The following is a 24,462-nucleotide window of genomic DNA, read 5'->3' as shown; positions in this document are numbered from 1 at the left end:
GAGGAATGACCAGCCGGAATTCTCTGCTGCCTCAATGTGTAAACGCAGAAAGAGAGACCCATCCAGGTGGATGGGTTTTATTTTGTTTTTATTTGTTAATTACAGTGTGGACATTGACTCTAGTACAGACCTGTTTTAGCCCGTCTTCAGTGATGTCCAGGTGTTTTCTTCTCTCTAGTAGAACTAGGACAACCCCTTGAGTCTGCATGCATGCTGTAGTTTGCCTTTCAGGGAAGCAAACACACAAAACCTCCTATTGTTTTGTCCTATCTCCCTCATCTCTCTCTCCCTCCACCCCTTCCTCCCTCTCTCAATCTTTCTCCTGCCGAATTTTGTGGGGGAGGGAATGTTTAGTGCAGTACTGTTATGAGGAGGGTTCCATACCCTGCTTCATACTATGTTGTCAGCTCTGCTACCTATTACTTTTTTTTTTACTTCTGTTGGACACCTAGAGTGCTGGATAAAGTCAAGAAGGCAGAACAAGGCTTGGCCACTGGGGTTGAAAGCCTCACCGAAGGCTGTGTGATGGAGACAGTATAAATATGGGACACGAAATGTTATTGACAGTCTTTCTCCTAATTATCAATGAAAAAGTTAGCTCTTTGTTAAGTTTGCTTTTCTTAAATTGATCAAGTCACCACTTTCTCTAACAAATTGTGCACTTTCTCGAAATATAATATATATAGACCCTATTTGCTACCTTCATTGTTTTTCTATGGAGCTTCTTTAATTGAGTAGATTGAGTAGAGAACAAGTTGACCAATCTGTGCCTCTAGTCGGGATACTATGGTGAAAGTAGTAAGTAAGAGGTGACAATTAACTATGTTGAGCCATTAGTACTATTGGACTCTAGGGTATGCATGGTCTGTTCAAGGCTGGACAAATACTCTCATACTTTTGTACAACTACATTTCTTACTACATTTCTTGCTACTTCTTTCCTTTCGTATTACTTTGGCTCTCAATCACTTTCCCACAGCTCAGATTTCAGGAAACCAATACCACCCCCTTCTCTCTCTCTTTCTTTTTCTCTTGTTGTTTTTCTATTCCAGTTCAAGTTCAATCTCTGATTCTGTTTGTTTTCTGCAATTCTCATGTATGCAACTGCTCTCCCCACCTTCTCCTTCTCCTCCCCCTCCTCCTCTTCCTGTTGTTCAGTCCAAGATGCATTTATCTGATAGTCATACAGTTAATACAGAGGAATATTCAACAAATATGTATACCCATATAGTTTGCTAATTTATTTGTATTTATGATATTTGTTGTCTCCCATAGTGGACAGACACTACAGATGCATTTTTCAGTTTTCCTATTCTTATCAGGGAGATGGCCAACTAGCTGGCCTCGCATGGTTATGAATTCTGACTTAACCAATGAGATACTTTTGGAACTATGACCCTTTAACACCCTTTAAAACACAGATGCTATCTATTGCACTGCTTTGATGTGCAAATCCAGCAACTAGTTAATATCTGACCTAGATTTTTAGCGCAGGCATTTTCTGATACTTGACAAACAACACAATAATTGCCGGATTACCATTAACATGCTTACGAAACCACAATTTAATTTCCACATTTGAAAACTGCAGAGCATTGAGCTAATCCAAAACTTTTTCCTCTGTTCTTGTACTACTTGATGAGAATCTCCAATATGACTCCACCCCTTTGGAATTAGTCTTAAGCTGCCTTCATCCCTCTGTGATTCTTAATCAAAGCAATAAACTTAGACAGACCCGATATTCTGGTTTTGAAATTACATTTATTACAGAAAATATTTCTCAATAATTCAGTCTTGTCTTTGGGTCTTGTCTCAACTCTTCTTTTCCTCAGCTTAATCTGGTGAAGGGCCAAGAGGTTGAACATGTGGCATGATATAGCAACGATACCTTTCCAAGGTATTGTTACTAATCGCCTTTGTGGGATAATACATCCGATAGTCAATTGTTCAGATGAAGTTGAAACAAATTTTAGTTTGATGATTTCAGCGATAGAAGAACGAGTAGCTAAGCAGCCATGGCATTTCTTACTGACCGTTGTGTTGTTTTTGGCCCAACAGCATCCGTTACTGCCTGTTTGTGAAAACATGGCAAAGGCCCTATCAGGTAGTTCCTCTAATTGGTTTGAGATGGATGGATGGATGCAGAGAGATCCATTATCTTACATTTTCCTTTTTCTTAATTTTGTTCAGATGGCAGTTGCTAGTTTATCTCTACATTACATATTACTATGAAGTCCCATTGGTAAATTTTATTTAATTCAAAAGTTATAACGGATTGAATATTATTCCGTTTTGGCCATTGACTATTGCCAGGCGGCTATTTGATTCCTGCCCAAAATGTGCCAAATATGTATCGTTTCAAGTGCTGATCTCCAAACAATTGCGCCATCCATCGATTGCAAATCTACACCCACAAAACAATCATGTAAACCAATGGGTGATACCATCATTTATCATCTTTTACAGTCTATGGGTGTGCCTCCTTTGTGTCATTCGTTGTTCCGACGTTTAGCCATTCAGGCAGTCGTTTTGTCTATTGGAAATAGGGAAACTGAGGCTAATTACATGCTGTGGTACTGAAGTTGCATTCATGTGGCTTAATATGACGCCAGAGCTCAAATGTTACAGAAATGTTGACTTGCAATGTCAGCCCACAGCACTTTACATTTCCATTCACCCCAGTTTGCACTCATTCATAAAAGTGAGGCAAATAAAGGAAGACCGTTCCTTTATTTAAATGATGGTTTAATTAAACAGCCATGTTATTAAACCACTTAATAAACCAGGCCATGAATTTTATATCCTCCCTTTGTGTACCAGGTTAAGTCGACACATTTTTATGGTGATGTTGGGTTATTGATCAACTGTCTGAGCAAAACAAAGCTCTTTGATTTGTTCAGGGAATTTGTGTCATTGTTTGGGGTCTGGTCTAAATACAGCTGCAGTCTCCTCTCACTGCTGGTGAAGTGTTATTTTTGGGCTGCTTTATATTTATTTATCTTGTGAGGACATTGCACCAGCTCCTCTGCTCTCAATGTCAGGGTCTTTCCACCAGCTACCGATCTAGCATCCTCACTGATGAAAATAGGCCGTGTCTCTACCTGTCTCTATGAAAATAGACCTCCACTGGCTCCCTGTAATAGCTCGCATCTTTCAAGATGCGATTCAAGATGATGGTACTGGCATACAAGGCAGTCGATGGAACTGCCCCTGCCTACCTCCAAGCATTAGTAAAGCCACACACCCCAGCTCGATCCCTCCGCTCAACTACCTCAGCTGGACGTCAGGTACCGCCATCGCTAAGAGCAAGCAAAGGTCGATCAGCAAAGTCACAACTTTTCTCTGTTTTGGGACCTCAGTGGTGGAACGACCTCCCTACCGATGTCAGGACCGCAGAGTCGCTCACCAGCTTCCGCAAAAGACTCAAAACTCACCTGTTCAGAGTTCATCTCGACTCTGCATAGAAACCAATGCACAGCCACCATTGAATGTTGTTCTTCCTGGCACTTTTACATTGCACTTATTCAAGGTACTTAATTGTGTGGCATCTACAGTAGCTGCTATCGTTGCTTTACACAGGGAATGGGTTAGCCTAGCGATTGTAATACTTGCACTTGGTTCTATGAACATCTTTACTGTACCGACAGCGATATATTGTTTCACTTCTTATGACAAATGTACTTATTGTAACAAATGCACTTATTGTAAGTCACTTTGGATAAAAGCGTCTGCTAATGCCCTAAATGTAAATGTAAATGTAAATGTAAATGTCTCTAATAGACAAAGAGATGATAAACCTTTCGGAAGTGGGAGAAGTTCTCATTTTAACCTCCCTCCTGCAAGGCTATTTCTTAGGGGTGATTTGATTTGTTAGATAAATTAACAAAAAAAATACTTTTGTGGTCAATACAATTAAGTATTGTTGATGAGTCCTATATCATACAATATATACAATAACAGAGTGTTTGAATCGCTCTTTGGGGCATTCCTCCGCTGAAGCTTTATCTCTTGGAGACGCTTACTGATTTAGAAACCTAATTTCTTATATTGTTTAGTTTTTCTCTATAAACTCAACCACCAGGCCGTTACAAATGTAGATGAACTTGGGGATTCTAAATCTTGACATATCACAAACAGTTGTTTGTTTACGTCAACCGCTCTGTTTGTAGTTAATTTTACGACCGGCTGTGCTGTATGGGGTTTATGTCAAAAGGGCAATTTCCTCGGCTTGAGAACGTCTGGGGGGATGGGGGGTGGAGAGTGGCTGTTTTGAAGTTGTCCATGTTTAGCTCTATTAAAGGCAACGGGAAATTAGTTTCTTCAAATGAAGGAATGTAAAGGTCTATGGTAATACGTTACCTTTTTTATTCCCATTTTGGTTATAGCCCTCCTTAACATTCCTATTAATGACATATTTTATACATAATATATTTGTTTTGTGTGTACCTGTTAGAAGTGCCACAACATGCTAACTTGCATTTAATCAGCCACTTCATTAATTTATAAGTGGTAGGCAGGTTGGAATCCCATGGAACGAAGTCAGGCAAGTAAAATGTGATTGGTTGAGAACATCCGTCAGGGTGCTCCAGCCTGCCTCAAGGGCTCAGACAGGGCAGGTTTACTTGTCTTTGGTCTTGAGCCTAGGCTCCAGAGTGGTCAGAGACCTGCCTTCAGCACCTCAGGGCTCAGGCTGCACTCTGACTTGCATGAGATTCATACGCCTTAAAGCAAAGAATAGGTCCCCCCATGAAATGGTCCAACTGGTGAAGGCAAATTGCGAAAGCAAATACAGTTGTATTGTAGTCGTAACACTTTGTCAGTGGGGTTTCAGTTGAATTCTCTACAACTGTCCGGCTTGTCATGTAAATGAAGAAGAGGCGGTCAATCTTGGGAACAAGAGCACAGATTCCTCAACCTACACACCCAGATGAGGCAGCCTAGCTTCAGCCAACGAGCTTTAATATAACTGCGCCCAGGAAAAAATACTTCATGTACTGGAGAGCTGACAAAACTTGATATTTTACCCTTCCCCAACAATGGCAACGATAGACTGGGCTAAGTCACATGGCTGTACAGCTTCTGGGTGTCACTTTTAGAAGATCACTCTCAGGTGACTCCTCTGGCAGGAGGAGTCACTCAGAGGGAGCACAAAGCAAGTCATTTTCTGGCAGTTATTGGATTAATTATGTAATCCCTACCATGCCATCTCTGCAGCTTTCAGAAGGTGTGGTAAATGTCTCCATTTGATCTGTTGAGTAGAAGTTCCTTGTTTACAATGATTATATCTACCTCTTTTGTATGAGCTTTCTAATCCCTGTAGAACTGTACAGTACAATGTTACTATTGCATTATTCTTGGTGATATTCTCTGAATATTCATTCATTCACAGTGACACATTTTATTTTGTCCGTGCTGCTATTGATGTGAGCACAAATTACCTGTGACTCCTGGAGGCTTTGATTCCAAGATAATAGCTAGCCTTGGGTCTTTCCAGGGCCGGCACTGCAGCATTCACCTTTATAGAAGTACATAACTTACTCATTCTAAAATGCACATTTCTCAGTTGGGCAGCTATACTATCTACAAACCTACTAGTGCAGAAACAAGAAAAAAGTTAATGGACGCCTGTACTCGGCTTATCTTCTCCATCACAGCTCTACAGGTTTAAACTCACTCACTCACTCACTCACTCACTCACTCACTCACTCACTCACTCACTCACTCACTCACTCACTCACTCTGGCTTGAGGCGTAATGACATCATGCTTTAGCGATTCAACTTTTCTGTCACTCTTTTTACCTCCCTCTGTACCTTATCTTTTTTCTCTTCCATCTCCCTTTTCTCTCTTCTATTGCCTTCTCACATCTTGTTAGGACACCTTAATGTAGTTTAAATTGTAAGTGTAATTCTCTTTTCTAAAAGGTGGAATAATTCTGGGTCATAACATTTAAGAGTCTACAGACCACATCAGTGTATTTAGGGTTTGTGGTCATTGAGGATTAGGTCTTTCTTTTACATTTGGCTGCATAAAGTAGCTTTCACAGTCTATGAAGCTAGAGGTAATCCATCCTTTTTTATAAATATCTCTTATTGTTGTTCACACAAATATGCAAACTCTTCTACAGGAGATTGATTTACTTTTTCTCGTCCACCCTGATTTCTGGACCCCCTGTCTTTCCATTATACTGTGCTCAGTACGGCCATATTGATGCTGTGATTATTTCGAGTTCAGACTGTTGCAGAGCTGGTTTCACCCAAGTCTGGCCAATGAGCTTTCAGCCATGTAGACGATTGTTTGTTGGGACCTGATGTCATTGGAACGTGATAAATTGGAAATGTCTTACTGGCTGAGAAGCATCCACTCCATTAGTTGATCGTCCGACCTACCTCCATATTATTATGATGATGAAGATGAACAGAGAGCCCAGAGCAATGCGCCAGTGGGCTCATTACCGCTACCACCCTAAATCCCCCTACTAATCCTTCAGCAGTGAGCTGGCCATCTGTCCCATGCCCACCCAGCGCAAGACAAATACACACACGTGCACAGAAGCAAGCACACAAAATCCCCCAAAAACACAAAGCAACAACCAACACGTATACAAAAACACACACACACACCTAAAACACACGCACACACTCGCTCATGGTCAGACACACACACGGCCAACAAACATTTGTCACAGGGCTCCATCATAGCAGGTGAGGTAATATTTTTGTGTGTCAAGCTTTATAGACGCGTATTTAAAACGCGTGTTCTTACGCAGAGAGGACTGATGTCTGTGCCGTTAGTTTGTTGATGTACACGCACTGCCAGAAAAGGGTGGGAGTTTTTATTGGTCTGATTTTATGGAACACATGTGAATGAAGGTTACCAAGGAAACACATGGCTGTGCATTAACAGGGCAGGGTGAGTAGTATTGGACAACAGGAAGTAGCCAGGCATGGGTGTGGCATTACATCACTTCCCAGCTGGAGTCTACACAGATAGAGTATGTCTAAAATATAACTTCATCTCTCTCCCTACAGCTTCAAAATCCATTGTCCTCCACAGTTGTCAGTTTTGTTTTAGTGAGGAGATATTTTGTAAACTTCTCATTCGTCTATCTCTACTGTTTTGTGTGATTCCAACACCACCCTGGATCTCTTCTGTATATTGGAGAGAACTTGTAGAAAGTGTGTGATTTTGAGCATATGTGCATGTATGTCGATGATTATCCATTAGATCCATATGATTAGACCGTCATACATTCTTATCATGTGGGATTAGGCTTCTTATATTTAATGACCCATTAAAGATGACCTAATCGCATGCTAGTCATAATCAAACAACATAAAGAATGCCGTCTCGGATGGTAGATCTGCTGCTAAAATGCAGATTCATATTTTGGCATGGATACAGTTATTTTGATTTTTTTTTTTAAGTTTGTCTGTTTTGAAACCCTCTTGGATACTGGGAAGCGTACTATGAGAAACAGCGTGATGGTCCACTCATGGCGCCTTGTATTCTTGTTTCTGCAGGGATGATGTCTTGATGTTGCCCCCCGTCCTGCCCAGAGGAGAGCGTGCCAGTGGCGGGTGCTGCTAATGGGAACGGCTGCGCCGCCATGAACGCTCGTGACGGCGGCGGTGGCGAGGGCACCCTGGGTCGCCGGCGGCGGTTCGAGAACTCAGAGTTCACCGTGCGCATCTACCCGGGCGCCCTAGCCGAGGGCACCATCTATTGCCCCGTTAGCGCCCGCAAGAACACCACGGCCGCCGAGGCCATCGAGCGCATCATCGAGCGCCTCCGGCTGGATCGGCGCAAATGCTATGTGCTGGCCGAGGTCAAGGAATTTGGCGGCGAGGAATGGATCCTCAACCCCAGCGACTGCCCTGTGCAGCGCATGCTACTCTGGCCCCGCGTGGCATTGGAGCAGCGTGCGCTGTCCGGCGGCGACGACTACCGCTTCCTGCTGAGGCAAAAGAACTTGGACGGCTCCATCCACTATGGCGGAAGCCTCCAGATGTGGCTGCGGGTGACGGAGGAGCGGCGCTGCATGGTGGAGCGTGGCCTACTCCCCCAGCCCGAGCCCCAGGGTGACCACGCCGACTTGTGCCGGCTGCCCGAGCTCAACGAGCGCACGCTGCTGGACAACTTGCGCTCACGCTTCCGCCAGGAGTGGATCTACACCTACGTCGGCACCATCCTCATCGTCATCAACCCATTCAAGTTCCTGCCCATCTACAACCCCAAGCACGTCAAGATGTACGACAACCACACCCTGGGGGAGATGGAGCCGCACATCTACGCAGTGGCAGACGTGGCGTACCACGCCATGCTGCAGAGGCGCAGGAACCAATGCGTGGTCATCTCTGGGGAGAGCGGCTCGGGGAAGACCCAGAGCACCAACTTTCTCATTCATCACCTGACCGCCCTAAGCCAAAAGGGATTCGCCAGCGGTGTGGAACAGATCATCCTGGGGGCTGGGCCAGTACTGGAGGTGAGGTATAAGAATAAGGCCATAAGCAATCCTGCAAAGAAACGTTCTTTGAATATATGTGTGTGTGACTACCCTGCCTAGGGGAGCCCTGCAATATCAACCTTGTTACCATTGCAGAGAGTGTAGACAAATGGGTGTACAGTATGCAGTGACGGCTGATGTGTGTCAAGTCTTTAACAGATTTGATGGTTAATAATGGACCACCTCTGGTGCTGGTTGATCAGCGCTGTGTTTGTTGTGGCATTCACTTTGAACGGTTATTTGGATACTGTTTGATAAGAGCCAAACACTTGATTCTGAGAGTTATGGATAAGCATGGCTGGACAACAGCTCCCCCTGTCCCCGAGTTTGGCCCTGACCTCTCGACGGTTGCTTCAGTTTTATTCCAGATGTGAGGCGAGCACAAATTACACCTGAGACTTTTCTTGGAGCTGACCGCTGATCAGAAGTGAGAGTTGTGCATTCTTTCAGTCTGACCAGCTGTACAGCTTTATTGTACTGCATCTGTTGAGTGTTTCCGAGGTGGAAGGAGGAAGCACTCAAAACCTGTGTCAAATGTGACAAAAATCTGCTATTTTTTTGGAGCATGCCGTCCTCTCTTCCCTTGGAACATTCCAGTCACTTTTGAAAGTTCTGGGATGTGTGTCTGGAAAACAGCGTTTGGGGGCCTTGAGAAGTTCACAGCCACACACTCTGTTCTCGTTTATCTTGAGATCAACCGAATTCCTGAAAGTTTCGTAACACCCTTCGACTATAGGGACAAAGCAGCCAGTCATAAAGGCAGATACCGGATGAGAATTGTTGACAACATTGTCACATTTTACAAGGGCTTTATGGCTTGCTGTCACGTCACATGACCACAACCTTTGATAGCTCCATTGAGCCGAGAAGAGGCTTAGAGGAACTGGCATACATACATACAAGTTCAATGAAATGACAGAAGGTCATTTTCCTGATGATTTTTACTTCATCTGATATATAATAAGGACACGGTTGTTGTTTGAACACTTGGATTATGCTATCCTGGTTATGCAACAGATTTTTTTTTCAATGCATAGTGACAGCAACTATTCGTTTGCACAGTGAGGTTGCGTATTTTTACAGAGACTTTTTTGCAAGGTATTCTGAATTAAAAGCTTATTCCCTTTTACTTCAGATGCAGACAATGGATTTGGAGACGGGTCGTTTGATAATTAACAATTATTCGCCGAAGGCGAAGTGAATAGTGGTGAATAGCCCCCGAGACTGAAGGTCGAGGGGTCTATTCCCCACTATTCACGGAGCCTGAGGTGGATTATTGTTTTAGTAAACTACACGTGAACACTCCAAAAATAAACAAGATGACACTTTTTGCCGGGATTTATTTGTTTTTATTAGTGGTTTATTTGTTTTTATTAGCGTGACGAGACGACCGTCATGTGCATGAAAACAATATCACGAGTTTGAGATCTCGATCATAGGATATTGCCCAATATCCTGAGATAGCGAACCGATCAAATTGCGCCATCTTAGGAGGTTCACGTGTAGCATATACTAAATGAATTATCTGATTCGTACTAGTATACTTTTCTAGTGTAACGTGAGTCCATTATGTTCAGGCCAGAGCCTGCTATTGCTCCTCTTCTTGTCAAAAAGACGTACAATTAGCAGCATTAGCAATATATTAATATAATTAATATATATATTTTATATACATTTTGTAAACAATTATGTTTCTCCAAAACTCTACTTGCCATTTGTACTTAAGTCCATGGGTATGGGATGGTAATTGTTCTTTTGATTCTTGCGTCCATTATATATCAAGTACTTTATACTTTTGGTTTACTGGTTTTGCTTCACTGTGTTTATAGATAAATCCTACCTTTTATATCTACACTTTTTCTACCTCCAGGAACAACTGAGAAACTTTATTTTACAGGGGGACAATCTGGGGAACATAGGATAATAGGCTCCTGGGAACATAGGACACTGGGAACGAAGGAATGACCCTGTAATATTCTACTTTGACACGCTTCAGAACCCTTACTTTGTTTGTCAACACATCATCCAAATCACATCTGAATTTAGCTCTCCAACCATGTTTTTTCTTTCATCCATACTTTGCAGTTGTATAAATTAAAAGTCCCATGGTATGAAAATCTCACTTTATGAGGTTTTCTAACATAAATATGAGTTCCCCTATCCTGCCTATGGTCCACCAGTGGCTAAAACTTGCGTTCGGTGTAAAACGAGCACTAGGTGTTCTGCTCGCCTTTGAAAAAACAGGCACAAGCGCGCTGATTTGGAATGTGGTCCCATATGTCGTCATAAAGGATCTAAGCTCATCCCCTTTCTCTGCCTTGCCCGCCCAGAGCATTTGGCCTGCCAATGAGACACAACTGTACGAGCGCCACATGTTTTTGTGTGTGTGTGTGTGTGTGTGTGTGTGTGTGTGTGTGTGTGTGTGTGTGTGTGATTACACACACTTTAACGCAAGTGTTTGCTGTTGGTGTTATGGCGCATAACACGTCGGTTCTTTGACGTCTCTTGTATTTCCACAACAAGACTGTAGTTGGGGTTATCTCAGCAATGGTTGAGAAGGAATTGGGGGAAAGGAACTTTGGCTTTGACTCCCTGAAGTACATGAACTGCGACTTGCTGCCTGCCGCCGGTTGCCGCGAGCCACCACCACCCGGCAGCAGGCAGCCGGCAGCAGGCAGCGCGCGGTTCAGTCTACTTCAGATTGATGTGGAAGTGGAAGAACCAGAGACATCGGAGAACCCGACGAAGTCGTTTGTGATTCATAATATCGTCTGGAGGCGCACACAGCTTTTGGCTGTGATAATATGTATTGTATATGATATAGATATCTATGTATTATATGATATTATTTAGATATAGAGCTCCAGGACTGTAACGCAAGTGTTGTACACTTCCTTGTTATTTGGATAACTGTTCTGCTGTTGGTGTTATGGCGCATAACACGTCAGACTCTCGTCTCTGGTATTTCCACAACGAGACTCGTAGTGGGGGTTATCTCAGCCATGGTTGAGAATGAATTGGGGGGAAAAGGAACTTTGGCTTTGACTCCCTGAAGTACATGAACCACGACATGGAGGAGAAAGGGATTGTTGGCCGTGAATGTCTCCCGCTTGAGCCCTGCTTCCCGCTGCCGAGGGACCACCGCCTCAGCGGTGCAGGAGGCGGTGGTCCCTAAGAGCTGACCAGCGGGAGATAACGATGGTCAACAATCGTGGGAAACAATCCCTTTCTCCTCCATGTCGTGGTTCAGTCTTCTTCAGATTGATGTAGACGTGGAAGAACCAGAGACGTCTGAGATACCGATGCGGTCGTTTGAGATTCATAATATCGTCTGGAGGCTCACACAGCTTTTGGCCGTGATAATATATATTACATGATATAGATATCTATGTATAATATGATATTATTTAGATATAGAGCTCCAGGACTCCCATGTGTTCTAGAATATAGAACACGGCTAAAGGATGTGTGCGCCTCGCCATTGCGATGCATCCACTGTAAAAAGAGCGCATGGTACCGTGGCTGCAAGCTGCTCAGGGCCACACCCCCACCCTCCTCCTTGACCCACCTCTCTCCTCTTCATTTGCATTAAAGCTACAGACACCGTAACGGCGCATTTGGGGAAAGCTCAATGTGAATCGTAGCGGCTGTAATTCTGCACCACGGCTGAATTTCGGGAACTTCTTCAAATACTGTGTTTGGGGCCCACTAATATCTTTGTTAAACCATCCATAAAGTAGCATGCCATGGGACCTTTAAGACAATTCAATTCAAATTAAGACAACTGCTAAACGGTGGACCATATATGTATTTTTTGCTGTACTTTCTGTACATTGTTCTGTGTATTTTGTTATCTGTGTTGTACTGTGTTGGTCCTTGTCTGCGTGTCTACTTGCTCACCCATTATACCAGGTAATGATGGTTTAGGACAGGAAACTAAGAATCCTCTTGTCTTTGAGAGATAACGGCCATGTTTGGCAAACACTACCCCACAGTTTGTCTCATCCCCTATTTTTAGTCGAATGTGACTTCTAGTCTACACACAGGAAGTCAATGTTCTTGACAGATTGATAGGTGCAAGAAATGTTTCCTGTGCCCTTATCTTCTGAGAAAAACCAGGAGAGGTTTAGGGATAAGGGGAAGAACGTATCCCTTTATTTGAGTGTGCTGGCTATTGAGGCAAAAGATTGATTTAACTACCACTCAGAGCGTCATTCCAGATGTTTCTTCCCCTGAAGAAGCTGTTGATCTGCAGGTTTGATCCGCATGTTACCAATGGGTCATATCTTTTCGGGGAGATTAGAAAAATCTGTATTTTCACTAATGGTTGTTTTGTTGGTGATGCTTCAATTTCCTTTCTATATATATATATATATATATATATATATATATATATATATAAAACACACAAATGTTGAAGTGATGAAACATAGGTTAAGGGTACCAAAACTGTTATAATTGCTGAAAATATAGGCTTGATAAAAATAGAGGCTTTATCATTGAGGCTTATTATCATTTAGGGGGCCACTTAATGACATGCAGAAGCGCCATCAACACACCCACTCCAAGTGTTGTGAGAAATACCAACTTTTTGCTCCTCATTCACATATCAGGTCATTTACATTTCCCACGGAGAAAATACTACCTCAGGGGTAGTATTATTCTGGAGATTTTCAGGGTACAAATGTCAGGATATGTTGTTCACACATACGGCGCATCAGGAGAATAGCAGGAGAATATCAGGACTTACACATGTGTCTGAAAGCAGCTAGTGTGTGAGCATTTGATTACATTATAATTTATGGGTTACAGACAGTTCAATGGAAGGTGTAGTATACGATGCATAAAAATAAATTATTCAAAAGCATTTTACTGTACATTTAAAAAATGCACGGCAACTACTATTAGTTGAAAATAATAACAGCTGAAAATTGTGTTCATTTACAGAAGCATGTTAGTGAAATAAAGTAAGCGTAACAACAGCAAAGGCCACAACCCACCTAACTATAGTGAAATAAAGGACAGGCTTATTTGGGGGGGGAGAGGGAGAAGGCGGGGTGTGAGGGCAAGATTGCAGATTGTACATTGGCTACCTGACGTGAGATTTTAAGATGTTTTTTTTATTATTTTTTTTACCAGAAGAATACGTCATTGAGATTAAACATCTCTTCAAGTGACCTGGCCAAGACAGGCAGCAGTAGCCTACAGTTACACATAGCATACACACAAAACATAAGAAAAATAGAACAACTAAAACAGTCGGCAGGGGGGAGGGGGGATATCAATATCGCAAGACATTTCGGGAGACTCAAAGTGTAAAGACATTTCGGGAGGCTCAAGAAGGAGACTTATATTACATTTTAGCAAAAAACTGTAGTATTGTGGTGAACTTTATAGACATAATTCACCATACTGTGTTATTGACATGTTTTCGTTCTGTGTTTTAGGGACGCCGTCTCTTTTAAGATCATTTGACTTGTCTGTTGATATGCCGGTCGGCGTGATGTTTGAATTTAACGTTTTTTATATGCCGTTGCGTTGTCGTTGTGAGAAATTTTCTCTTTACGTCTTTTATCGCAATTTCTATAGACATAGTCTATAGACAGAACGTCTTACCTGGGAGAGTTTGTCGACGGCGGGGCTGTTAAAACAGACGTCTGCGTCAGCAAGCGCGTGTGTTCGTGTTTGTGTGCGTGCGTGCGTGCGTGCGTGTGTGTGTGTGTGTGTGTGTGCGGTATGTATGTATGTGCGTGTGTGCGGCCTTTGTGTGTGTGTGTGTTTGTGTGAGAGAGCTGCAGGCTGCTTGGCACATCGCACTGACCAACTTGTCCGACAGGCCTGCTATTATATAGTAGTAAGATAAAATGGCTTTATTTAGTTTGTAAATGACTGTTGACTGGGGGGCTGGTTATGTAATACATCAGGGCTTTGGAACCTGTAGAGCAGCTGTGTGTTGAACAGCCTGCTAGCCTTCTGAGTTCTCCAAACACGCCCACTGTGACTCAACACAGATCAGCAGTACACAGACAGACATCCTCCCCAGAGCCTTCCTAATATTGAGTGGGATTAGTTTGTATTACCAAAGTCCCTCCAACAGGGTTGAGTCAGCTGAGATGAACTCTGTTTGGAAGATGCATGTGTTTTTATTTTCTCAGTGGAGAAGAAAAGGAGAGAGATGGGCTGCTACAGACAAATAGACAAATTGTCCAATCACTGCTCAGAATCACAGGCTTACATGTCCAACGATTGTACTGGATTTTCTGGAAACGCTTCTGGAAACACATAGTGTCTGGTTTTTATTTCAGTGGACTTCATCTTCCTGGTTCTGTGCTTCAAAGAGAAATCTCACAGGATATTCTCTCTTGATTACCAATCTTTTGAATCTTAAGGTTAACAATGGCTAAGAAACCGCTCCTCACAGAGCAATAAGCCTTGAAAAGGTTCCAGCTACAAGTAGTCTTTTATGAACACGAGAGGATATGCATTTACTCCTGTGTCGGTAACGGTTTGTCCCTGCACACAGTCCAGTGCAGGGACTGTGTTTACCCAACACACAATGGACATGGTCAGTGGTGCTTTCATCAGTTTACCAGTTTATTGTAAAGTTAATGCTGAATCAACATTTGTTTTTAATCAAGACAACTGTCACAAGTATTTTGGAATGACGGGTAGAGCAAACCATTATGTGAGATCGTGGAATAAAGAAAGATACTACTACATTAGCTGTACATTTCTTTCCTCTATACGCCACTGCCTTTTTCGTGATGAGACACTGTTTAGACAAAGGCGGTACACAGAAAACAGTACACGCTCTTCCTTTTTAGTCAGCCACAGTAGACGGCTCCTTACGCTTGAGTTCAAGCCAGCAAAGTCAACTATTTAATGATTCAATGTAATAGACTTGGTTTACACAATGCCACAATGCAATACTTGTGCGGCAAGTGGCAAATTGTTGAACATTAGGTGACAAGATGAAGCTTAATTTAACATTGCATAACACGAACAGCGGCTGGGTTGTTGTTGAGGTCAAGGCATTTATTGAATCACATAGCAGGCGTGTGCACCCTTCACACTGTTTCGTACACCCCCTTTTACACAGAAGTCCCAGCTTCCATTCCATGTCCAGTAACAGATGCTGTGGCCCTTTCAACGTCCCTGTGTTATTATCCACTCTTGTAAGCTTTATTTATGCCACAGTGTGTAGGGGGCTTGCCAGAACACACATGCACAGATGGAAATGTACACACTCATGCACAGTGCAGTGACCTCTTGATGTCTGATCTACCAGGGTCAAAACAGGTGGCGTGAGACGCCTTCTTTGATAGACAAAATGAGACACAGTTGCTGCTCTTTTGTGCTGTCTTTGCTATTTAAGACTTCATGTAGTCCAAATGACAAAAGATGGTCATTTTTGTTGCTAGTTTTTGGCTTGGATTGAAAAGGTTACCACTCTCCACTGAGTTGCGTTTCTTTTTCAGTCAAGACAGCAAGCTTATTAAAGGTAATTATCTGTTCAGTGACTATGCTTTCCCTCTGCTGAAACCCAAAACCCGCCAACACACAGAGAGACAGACAGACAGACAGACACTTTTTTCCTGGCCTTGGCCATGTCTGTCTACAGCTGGCTAGATGTTGCCATTCCCTTCACAGGAACTATCTCTCCCCCGTCCTCCATGGCAAGAGGAGCCCTCCCCCATCCCCATTCCTGATCCTCCTGCTGGGGTAGGGCAGAGGATAAAGCAAATCCAGCAAGTCCTTTGCTCTAGAGTCTTCCATTAGGCTACACACCTTTCCTCAACATGTCTCTTATCTTCCACAGTGATAACATTCGTGACTCTATTGGACACTCAGACTTGGAGTCGAGTAGTACTTTGAGTAGTATTTTGCCGAGTGAAACCGTGTCTTTTGTTTGGTTATTTTTTTTCCTCCTAGAATGTCCAAGATAAATAGCAAACAAAGTTGAAAGAAACAACCCTTTCCCACTGCAAATAACCCCCTGCCATCTCCAGCTTCCCTCACTTTGAACTCCAAGGTCTCCACTTCCCTGTGACTCGTGTCTCTTCGTCTTGAACCATCCAGCTAAAGTGTTACATAAACTTGGAAAGCGTAATCCCCTCTGCACACAGGTTAAACGGTTCCCAGGCTTGAGGTAGTAGCCCTTATGCCCTCAAGTCCACAGGGGAATGACCCTAACTTTGCCCATCCATTCCAGGTCTTTTTAGACAAACACACTAATTCAGAACAACCTGTGTTTTTGAGGACTTGATGCCGTTCACTTCTCTGAAGCCATAGCAGGGCAGCTTAGCACAGTCAGTAATGTTGCTGTTCCTCATTCCAATCAAGAATTTTACACTTGTTACAAAAGTACTAGGTACAAAAGTGCCTAGAGAAAGTTAAATGCCCATCTCCACAAAGCTAACAATCACAATTGTCATGCGTCTAATTTGGAAATTAACCTTTTGAGTTTACAGATAAATTATCTTGCAACTATCTGTGCATGTCTTCTGATGTAATTTGTCCTTCAAAATCTAGTTTTTTTCATTAAGAGTGGTCGTAAGTTGATGCAATTAAGAAAAGACTGCTTGTGGCTGCAGATGAAGACTGAGGGGACAGATATTCTAGGATTGGGTGGTGGTGTCCCGCTGTTTGCGTCTCTGAGATTCAACTAATTGGATTGACCTCGTTTTCTGCATTGAACATGTGCTGTTAGCCTTTAGTTTAGCAGTTGTGCTAAATCACATCCCTCACCTTGCCTCTAGGCACAACTCCCTAGTCTAGGCAAGCGTAAATTTGGAGTTAGCCTAGTATCGGCAAGCTAATGCTTGACATGTGGCCTAGATATGGGCGGGTAGCTGATAAGACCACCTGTCTCGGCTTTGCCTCAGCATAAATCGCTAAATCGAGAGAGCTTTTCAAATACACCTAATGACAAGAAGAGGTCACGACACACACACACACACACACACACACACACACACACACACACACACACACACACACACACACACACACACACACACACACACACACACACACACACACACACAGAGAAGCCTATGAAAGTTATATTGCATTACACTTCAAAATCATTAGCTCACTGGGTTCAGTTAACTTCAATTTTCAGTTTATATCTTTGCTTCATTTTCCGAGTCCCATTTCCCGCGTCAAAAAAATAATTATTTGACAATAGTTAACCTAATCATTAGTAATTCATGCATAACATATTTGAATACCAATGGTTTTCGTTTTAATAAATGTTTGTTCCATGGTGCTTTAATCAGTTATCTGTGTTAAGAGCAATGTGGGTTTCGTTCCATCCCTGGGATGTGGAGTTACATCCAGTCAGGAGCTCCAGTTAGAACAGTGGTGTGAGGCTGTTGAAGGCTGTTAGCTGGGTAAACACTGGGCTCAGATTAGGAGAATGGGAAGCGGTCCAAAGTAAACTTGGCCCATGTGTAGGAGAGGAAGGTAAAACATTTCATGGAGTCACACTTGGAAAAGCGGAGGGAAGGAACTGTATTGTTGACGTGAACAGTGACAGCTACTGCCAAAGCCGTCAATCTTCCTCTGTGTCATACAGGATGACTTCAGGACATGCTGGGAGTGCCAACCACGATAAAGGATCCAGGCCACCCTTAAACGAAATCCTGTCGAAACCCCGGGAGCCTCAACGATGATGGCAATTTATTTGTCCCTGCACTGATTTGTTAAAACTGCCGATTGCTTTCCCAGCTGTAGCTGCTACTCAAACACAACTGCAACCACAACTTCATTGTGCAGTACACAGTGGAGAATGGAGGATAGGTACAGATTATGATTCGAACGTAGGGAGTGGGAGATTGGGCCAAAATGCGCTACTCATTCATTTTCCGACTGGGCTCTTTTGACAGATAGGGCAGGCATTTAAAAACATATTAACATGATTGAAGCACCAGCTGCAGACTCTGGAGTGTTTCGGCAAGATTAGTGCATTTTGTATTTTCTTTTGTATGATCATTAATATTGCATTGAGGTGTATGCAGGTTAATCCCTAACATTACTTTTGTAATATGGAAAGTCATAAGTCACTTTATTTTTTATTTTCTCTTTCATATGACTAAAATGTTTATTTAATTACTGTAAATATAAAAAAAATAATTAAAAACCTTAATTTCCACAACAGAGCCTGGGCCTCTACAGCCACATAGTTGGGCCACAGTGTTGTGCCGCACACTTGTCGTTGAGCGTGGGCTACTGCCCCTCTATTTTAAGTTGAGCAATGAGGAATGCTGGGGGGCCCCAGCCAAGCTCTGCCTTGGCCAACAGTGAGTGATCTATAATAACAATTAACAAATAGCTTTGCACTGTTAGCATATTGGGGACTTTTGGCTTTCTAAACACTTGAAGTGAGCGAAGTTTACATTTCTCAGTCTGAATAATCCTCTCTGGCCCACACTGCGTGACTCACCATTTGTCCGACACGCCCCACTGGAACAGCTAAACATTTCTGTCTGTCTGTTGGTATGCTTCTTTCTTCTGCATGAGTGCCATATATTTCTGTCGCTCATGTAGACCCTTTCTCACTGTTAGAAACACCAGGGTCTTCTAACTGCCGTGCACATATGTGTGGCATTCCTATAACCAAATGGAGTTAAAGGGGACATATTATGAAAACACTTTTCCTGGGATTTGGGGTGTTGTTTTGGGTCTCTGGTGCTCCCATACAAACTTTGAAAAAAGTCTGTACATGATTTTTTTTTTTTTTTCAAAGTTGAATATTACCTCCCACTTCCCCACTCCCCTCCAATCAGAGCATAGCTAAGATTTTGTGGACCAGCGGACGAGCAGCTCAGGCGGGGGGAACTCGGCGGAAGCCCTGCAGCTAAGCTCCGGGAGTACAATCCCAGTACAATCGGCCGCTGCCGATGCTTCGGCGGCAGTCTGGCAGCTCCGGCGGTGTACTCCGGGAGCTGAACTGCCGCCGAAGCTGGCAGGTCCGGTGAGGGTAGGTCTCGGTAGCAGTCCGGCAGCTCCGGCGCGGGGAGCTCGGCGGCAAGTCCGGCAGCTCAGCTCCCGGAGTACAATCCCTTTCTCCTCCATGTCTCGGTTCATGGACTTCAGAGAGTCAAGGCCAACCTTCCTTTCCCCCAATTCCTCTCAACCATGGCCGAGATATCGCCCACTACAAGTCTTTACGTTTTGTGGAAGTGCCAGAGACGTCAGACGCAGTCTTTATGATTCATAATATCATCCGAGGCGTACATAGCTTTTGGTTGTGGTATTAGATATAATATTATATAAATACCCATATATAATATTATTATTATATTATATGATGTAGAGCTCCAGGAGTCCGCAAACGGCAACAATCCCTTCTCCTCCATGCTGTGCTTCAGTCTGACTGCTCATTGGTCAATGGGCAGGAGCTCATTTGCATTAAAGCTAAAGAGACCAGAAACAGCGCATTCTGAAGGGACTGAAACAGCGGTAGGCAAGATTTTTTTTCTACAAGCTAGTTCCGGCAAACAACTTCAAAAACATGTTTTCTGGAACTCAAATACTATGTTTACTTGTTGGGAAAACACCATAATATGTCTCCTTTAAAAGAATGAAATGCCTAAACTAAAAATTGTTTCGTTATTATCTCTGTGAATTCAACATGGTAGCGTTAAACACGAAGTCTATTAGAGTTATTTTGTTCAGGCTTATTTTTTCCGCTCGTAAGAGCCGTCGGTTTGGCCCTGGCTTCATGTTGTCCAGAGCTCTGCATCTCAACCCCTCACCCTGACATTCCATCTACTCTATGGCGTCCAGATTTGGGAAGCTCCTTTCTGCACCTCCTGCATTTCCTCTCCTTCCGCTGGTGTCTGGGCTGGTTCTCCCTTTTCCATGAAAACACGGAAGCCCCTCCCCTCCTCCCTTTGTGTTTGTTTGGGTTGGGTTTTGTTAGCGGCGAAGTCAACCAAAGCCCTACTCCCTGGATCATGTTGAGTTGTTGTTCTGGTGTTGAGTCGGTTAACACACACACACACACACACACACACACACACACACACACACACACACACACACACACACACACACACACACACACACACACACACACACACACACACACACACACACACACACACACACATACCGTGTGTGTGTGTGTTATTATGAAGATGGATCTCCCTCCTCTCCTCGCTTAGGCCCTGCGACCAGGTGTTCTCCTCACCAAAGATACCTCAGGCTGCTGTCATGATTCACGGTAACCAGCCATGGGATTACATTTTCTCTACCAACCCTCCCCCCCTTAATGGGAATAGCACTGGGTGATCACTGGTGTTGAGGGATGGGGATAAAACTGCATTTCCAGTAAAACCAAATAACTAATATAATAAGCCAATAATACTGCAATAATTAAGTAGACAAAGCTATTTTGAAGTGTTGGACTGCTTGTTTCATGACAATTCTCTTGCTTTTGGCAGGAGATTATTATTTTCACCCTATGCCACATTTCACCCCAAGTCATACAAGCAGCATAGTGATTCCATATTGACACAAGCTACTAGAGTGAGTGGGATTGGTGTTTGCACTAAAAGATAGCCTTGTTTTCCTAGTAGTGGAGCACATTTACTCAGTGCTGGTCAAACACTTCCTAAGCAAAGGGGCCAAATTGCCTGAACTCTCTATCTACATCAAAGACCACTCTTGATGTGGTCCAACTGACCACAACAGATCAAGTTGACATATTGACTGAAAAAATGTCAGTGTAAAATCAACGTCTAAAAGGTTTTCCAGATCGTGTTATACCCGCCCTCAAAAAACCTCACCCTTACATTTTCGGCTCAGGATCCTTGGCAATGAATAATCTTGGACAATGATTATAGTTCCCGTTTCATATGACAGTGGGTATTTTCTTCTTTGTCACTCGTTCCTGGTTATTGCCTCTAGCTATACCACCCCTGCCCTTTTGTTAAAGGTTTGTCAAGTCAAGTTCAAGGTCTTCTATAGGCTATAATTCATTTACAGCCTCCATTCTGCACAAACAACCATTAGCTTGGAGCATATAGTCCTGTCGATTTGGCACATAAATCGCAAAACAAGGTTATGATCCGGACTACAAAATCTAGCCACGCCCAACATGGCTGCAGTGCTACGATACGATAATACTCAGAGCAAGCCTGAAATTTGTCTTGCAGCTATATTTACAAACATCACAGACAAGACATCAGGACAGGACATCACAAACAGGAAGTCAAGACAGGACCCATAATTAAAATAAAAGAACATACATTTATCATAACATTGCAGCAGTAGACGACACGATTTATGGCCCATCAGCATGCATTCGGTCTGGGATTAAGTGCCTGGTTCAGTTTAAGGATTGACTGGTGAACAAAAGAGTGCTTCAGTCTAACCTTTTTGAATGTTGACTTGGAACCCTATAGCTCCACTTTGATGTTAGTAGATTGTACTCGGTGTTCAGGACGTGGTTGGGGTCGGAGGAAATGTTGTTAGCCAACCAAGTTTAGTCTTATTGCAAATGTTGTCAATGTGGTCTTTCCATGATTGCTGATGGTCTATGGTTACCCTCAAGTATCTAATTGAGGACACTTTTTGATTATTTTTTTTCTTGATGGATGACAAGAGAAACAGAATGAAGTCTGGTGGTTAGCCAAATACAACCTCCTCTGTTTTCTTGGTGTTTATAAGAAGTGAATTATTGTCAGTCCACTCGACCAGTTTGTTCACGCCAAGTTGGAGAAACTCCGTTTTTTTTCGGAGTTACTCAACAGAGATAATAAAACAGTATCGTCAGAGTATTTCCTTATAAATTGATTTGCTGTATCTGTACGACAATCATCAGTGTAGAACGTAAAAAGCATAGCTAAACTCACACAACCCTGGGGGCCATTACAACATTGGTTGTAATGGCGATGTAAGGGTTTTGATTACCTTTACAAACGACTCTGTTGTTGAGAAATGAAGCATAATGTATCAGGTATGGATTCAGTTCCTGCTAGACCATTTTTGCTACCAGAATGTCTGCTTGTATGGTATTGAAGGCTGATGAAAAATCTAGAAAGAGGGCTCTTGCATAGGTCTTGGGTTTGTCTAAATGTTTCAAAATAATATGAACTAAGGCGTCAGCGTCTTCAGTGCGACAGCCCTGTTTATAGGCTAATTGATATGGGTCAAGATTATTGTCTGTTGTACGGATGAAATGTCGGAGCAGAATTCTCTCTAGAGATTTCATAATAACTGAGGTAAGGGCTATGGGTCTGATATCCTTATGTTCCTTTGAATATGGAATCTTGGGAAAAGTTTTAACATTAGAGGTTTTCCATGACCGCAGGACAGTGTGTGTCCACAGAAGCCTGAAATATGTGTTGCCACACTGGAGCCAGCTGGGTTGCAAAGTTCCTCAACAGAAAAGCGCTGCATCCATCCGGCCCTGCAGCTTTGTGCATTGTGTTGGAACGGATTCAGGCTTTTAGGCACTCTGGAGTCGGTAGTGACTGTGATTGTGTAAGTGCATTTGGGCTTTTACATTTGGATAAATATGACAGGTGAAAGGACTGGCAACAAGAAGGTGCTTCTATGAAATAATTTTGTTGACTTGTTCAGTGTCAGCTGCTGGATTGAGTTGAGGGGTGGAGTTGTTAAAAACGATGAGTGTTGTTCTCGTTTGAAGTACATTTTCCCATGTAGTTATTGGCCACACTTGGCTCTTGGCAGGGCTCAAGGTTATTCCCATTGACTATAATAGTAGTCTATTTTCTGAAGCAGATTTAGCATTGTTTATAGGGAAATTCCATTTATGTCTCACTGAACATTAAGGCAAAACCCCTCAATGCAAACTTGAGTGTCATACCTGTTTGGTGTTATGCTCAGTGAGTAGCTGTTTGGCTGCTCTGTGCACCAGCATTCCATTTAAAACAAGTTGTAAACCCGGATGTGTGGTCAAGAAAAGACTCTTGCTTATGTTGTCGAAATTTATATCATGACCCAGAAACAAATATGAGCTTCCTCTTTAAAGAAATGAGTGTAGTACCAAAGTTTTTATTTACACCTAGAAGGTGAGGCAGTCTACCTTTGGGCGAACTGAGGGGTACCTACAGTTTTCAGTGTAGGAGCAAGACTCTAGGAAACGTTCAGACTTTTTTGGAGTGTCGTCCTTTGCGTTTCTGTGACGGCCAGTAGCAGGCGTTGTGAATGGTGTGCTAGATGCTTGGTGCAACAAATCAGGTCTTGTTTGTCCCTGTGTTGGACGGATCTGAAATGAGCTGAACCACACCTGTGGTCCCAACTTGGTGTGGGCCAGTGGAAAGAATGAGGGAAACCACCTGTACAACTCAGATCCTCTCCGGTAGCCACACAATGACTGTTTTTTGTACTGCTTCTGATCATGCATGTCTACATATATGCATACATGCTACATTGATCGGTGGTATAAAATAAAACTACACCCACACTCATCAATTTGGTTCCAAGGGAGGCTGTAGGGCTGGGTTTAAAAATATATATTTTACAATTTTAATAAAATTTAATTTGAATGATCCGATTTAATATAATCCCGATATAGTATTTTTGTGATCTCTGGATTTTATCTTTATATTTTTTTTTCTTTTCTTTTTTGTGTTTTTTTGGTGCCTATTATGGACAGGGAAAGGAAGCAGTTGGAGAAGAGAGGGAACTACATGTCTAACATTGTGAGCATGCATGTTGAACCACCGATCAGCCCCAGAGGTTGATCTCTAAATATATGCCTTTTTCCTGTGGATGATTGAGGCTTTAACCCTGTTAGTCTTTCCTGGCCAGCCTTTGGACACAACTTGCTCTATATTGTGTTGACAGCTGTATTGTGTTGGCCTTGTTAACTAGAAAGTACATTGAAACTGCTTATGGAACTGCTTTGGGTTTAATTCTTAGTGTAACCCTTATTACTTTTGCAATGCACCAGGTTAGAGGGTTCCTTCGACAATTTACA

At 42.9% G+C, this 24,462-nt stretch overlaps 1 protein-coding gene across 3 annotated transcripts in view; it reads left to right on the top strand.

The window, feature by feature from the left end:
- The window catches only part of myo9aa (myosin IXAa), an 87,033-nt gene that overhangs the window by 11,338 nt on the left and 51,233 nt on the right, over positions 1-24,462 (top strand). For all 3 annotated transcript variants that reach the window (XM_079736985.1, XM_079736986.1, XM_079736984.1), the window contains exon 2: positions 7,522-8,483. In XM_079736985.1, the coding sequence (XP_079593111.1) occupies positions 7,608-8,483 (876 nt within the window). In that variant the 5' untranslated portion in view covers positions 7,522-7,607. The remainder of the gene's footprint in view (positions 1-7,521; positions 8,484-24,462) is intronic.

Source organism: Pollachius pollachius (assembly GCF_949987615.1).
Source record: "Pollachius pollachius genome assembly, chromosome: 5".
Classification (NCBI taxonomy): domain Eukaryota; kingdom Metazoa; phylum Chordata; class Actinopteri; order Gadiformes; family Gadidae; genus Pollachius; species Pollachius pollachius.
This window is presented reverse-complemented; position numbering and strand designations above follow the sequence as displayed.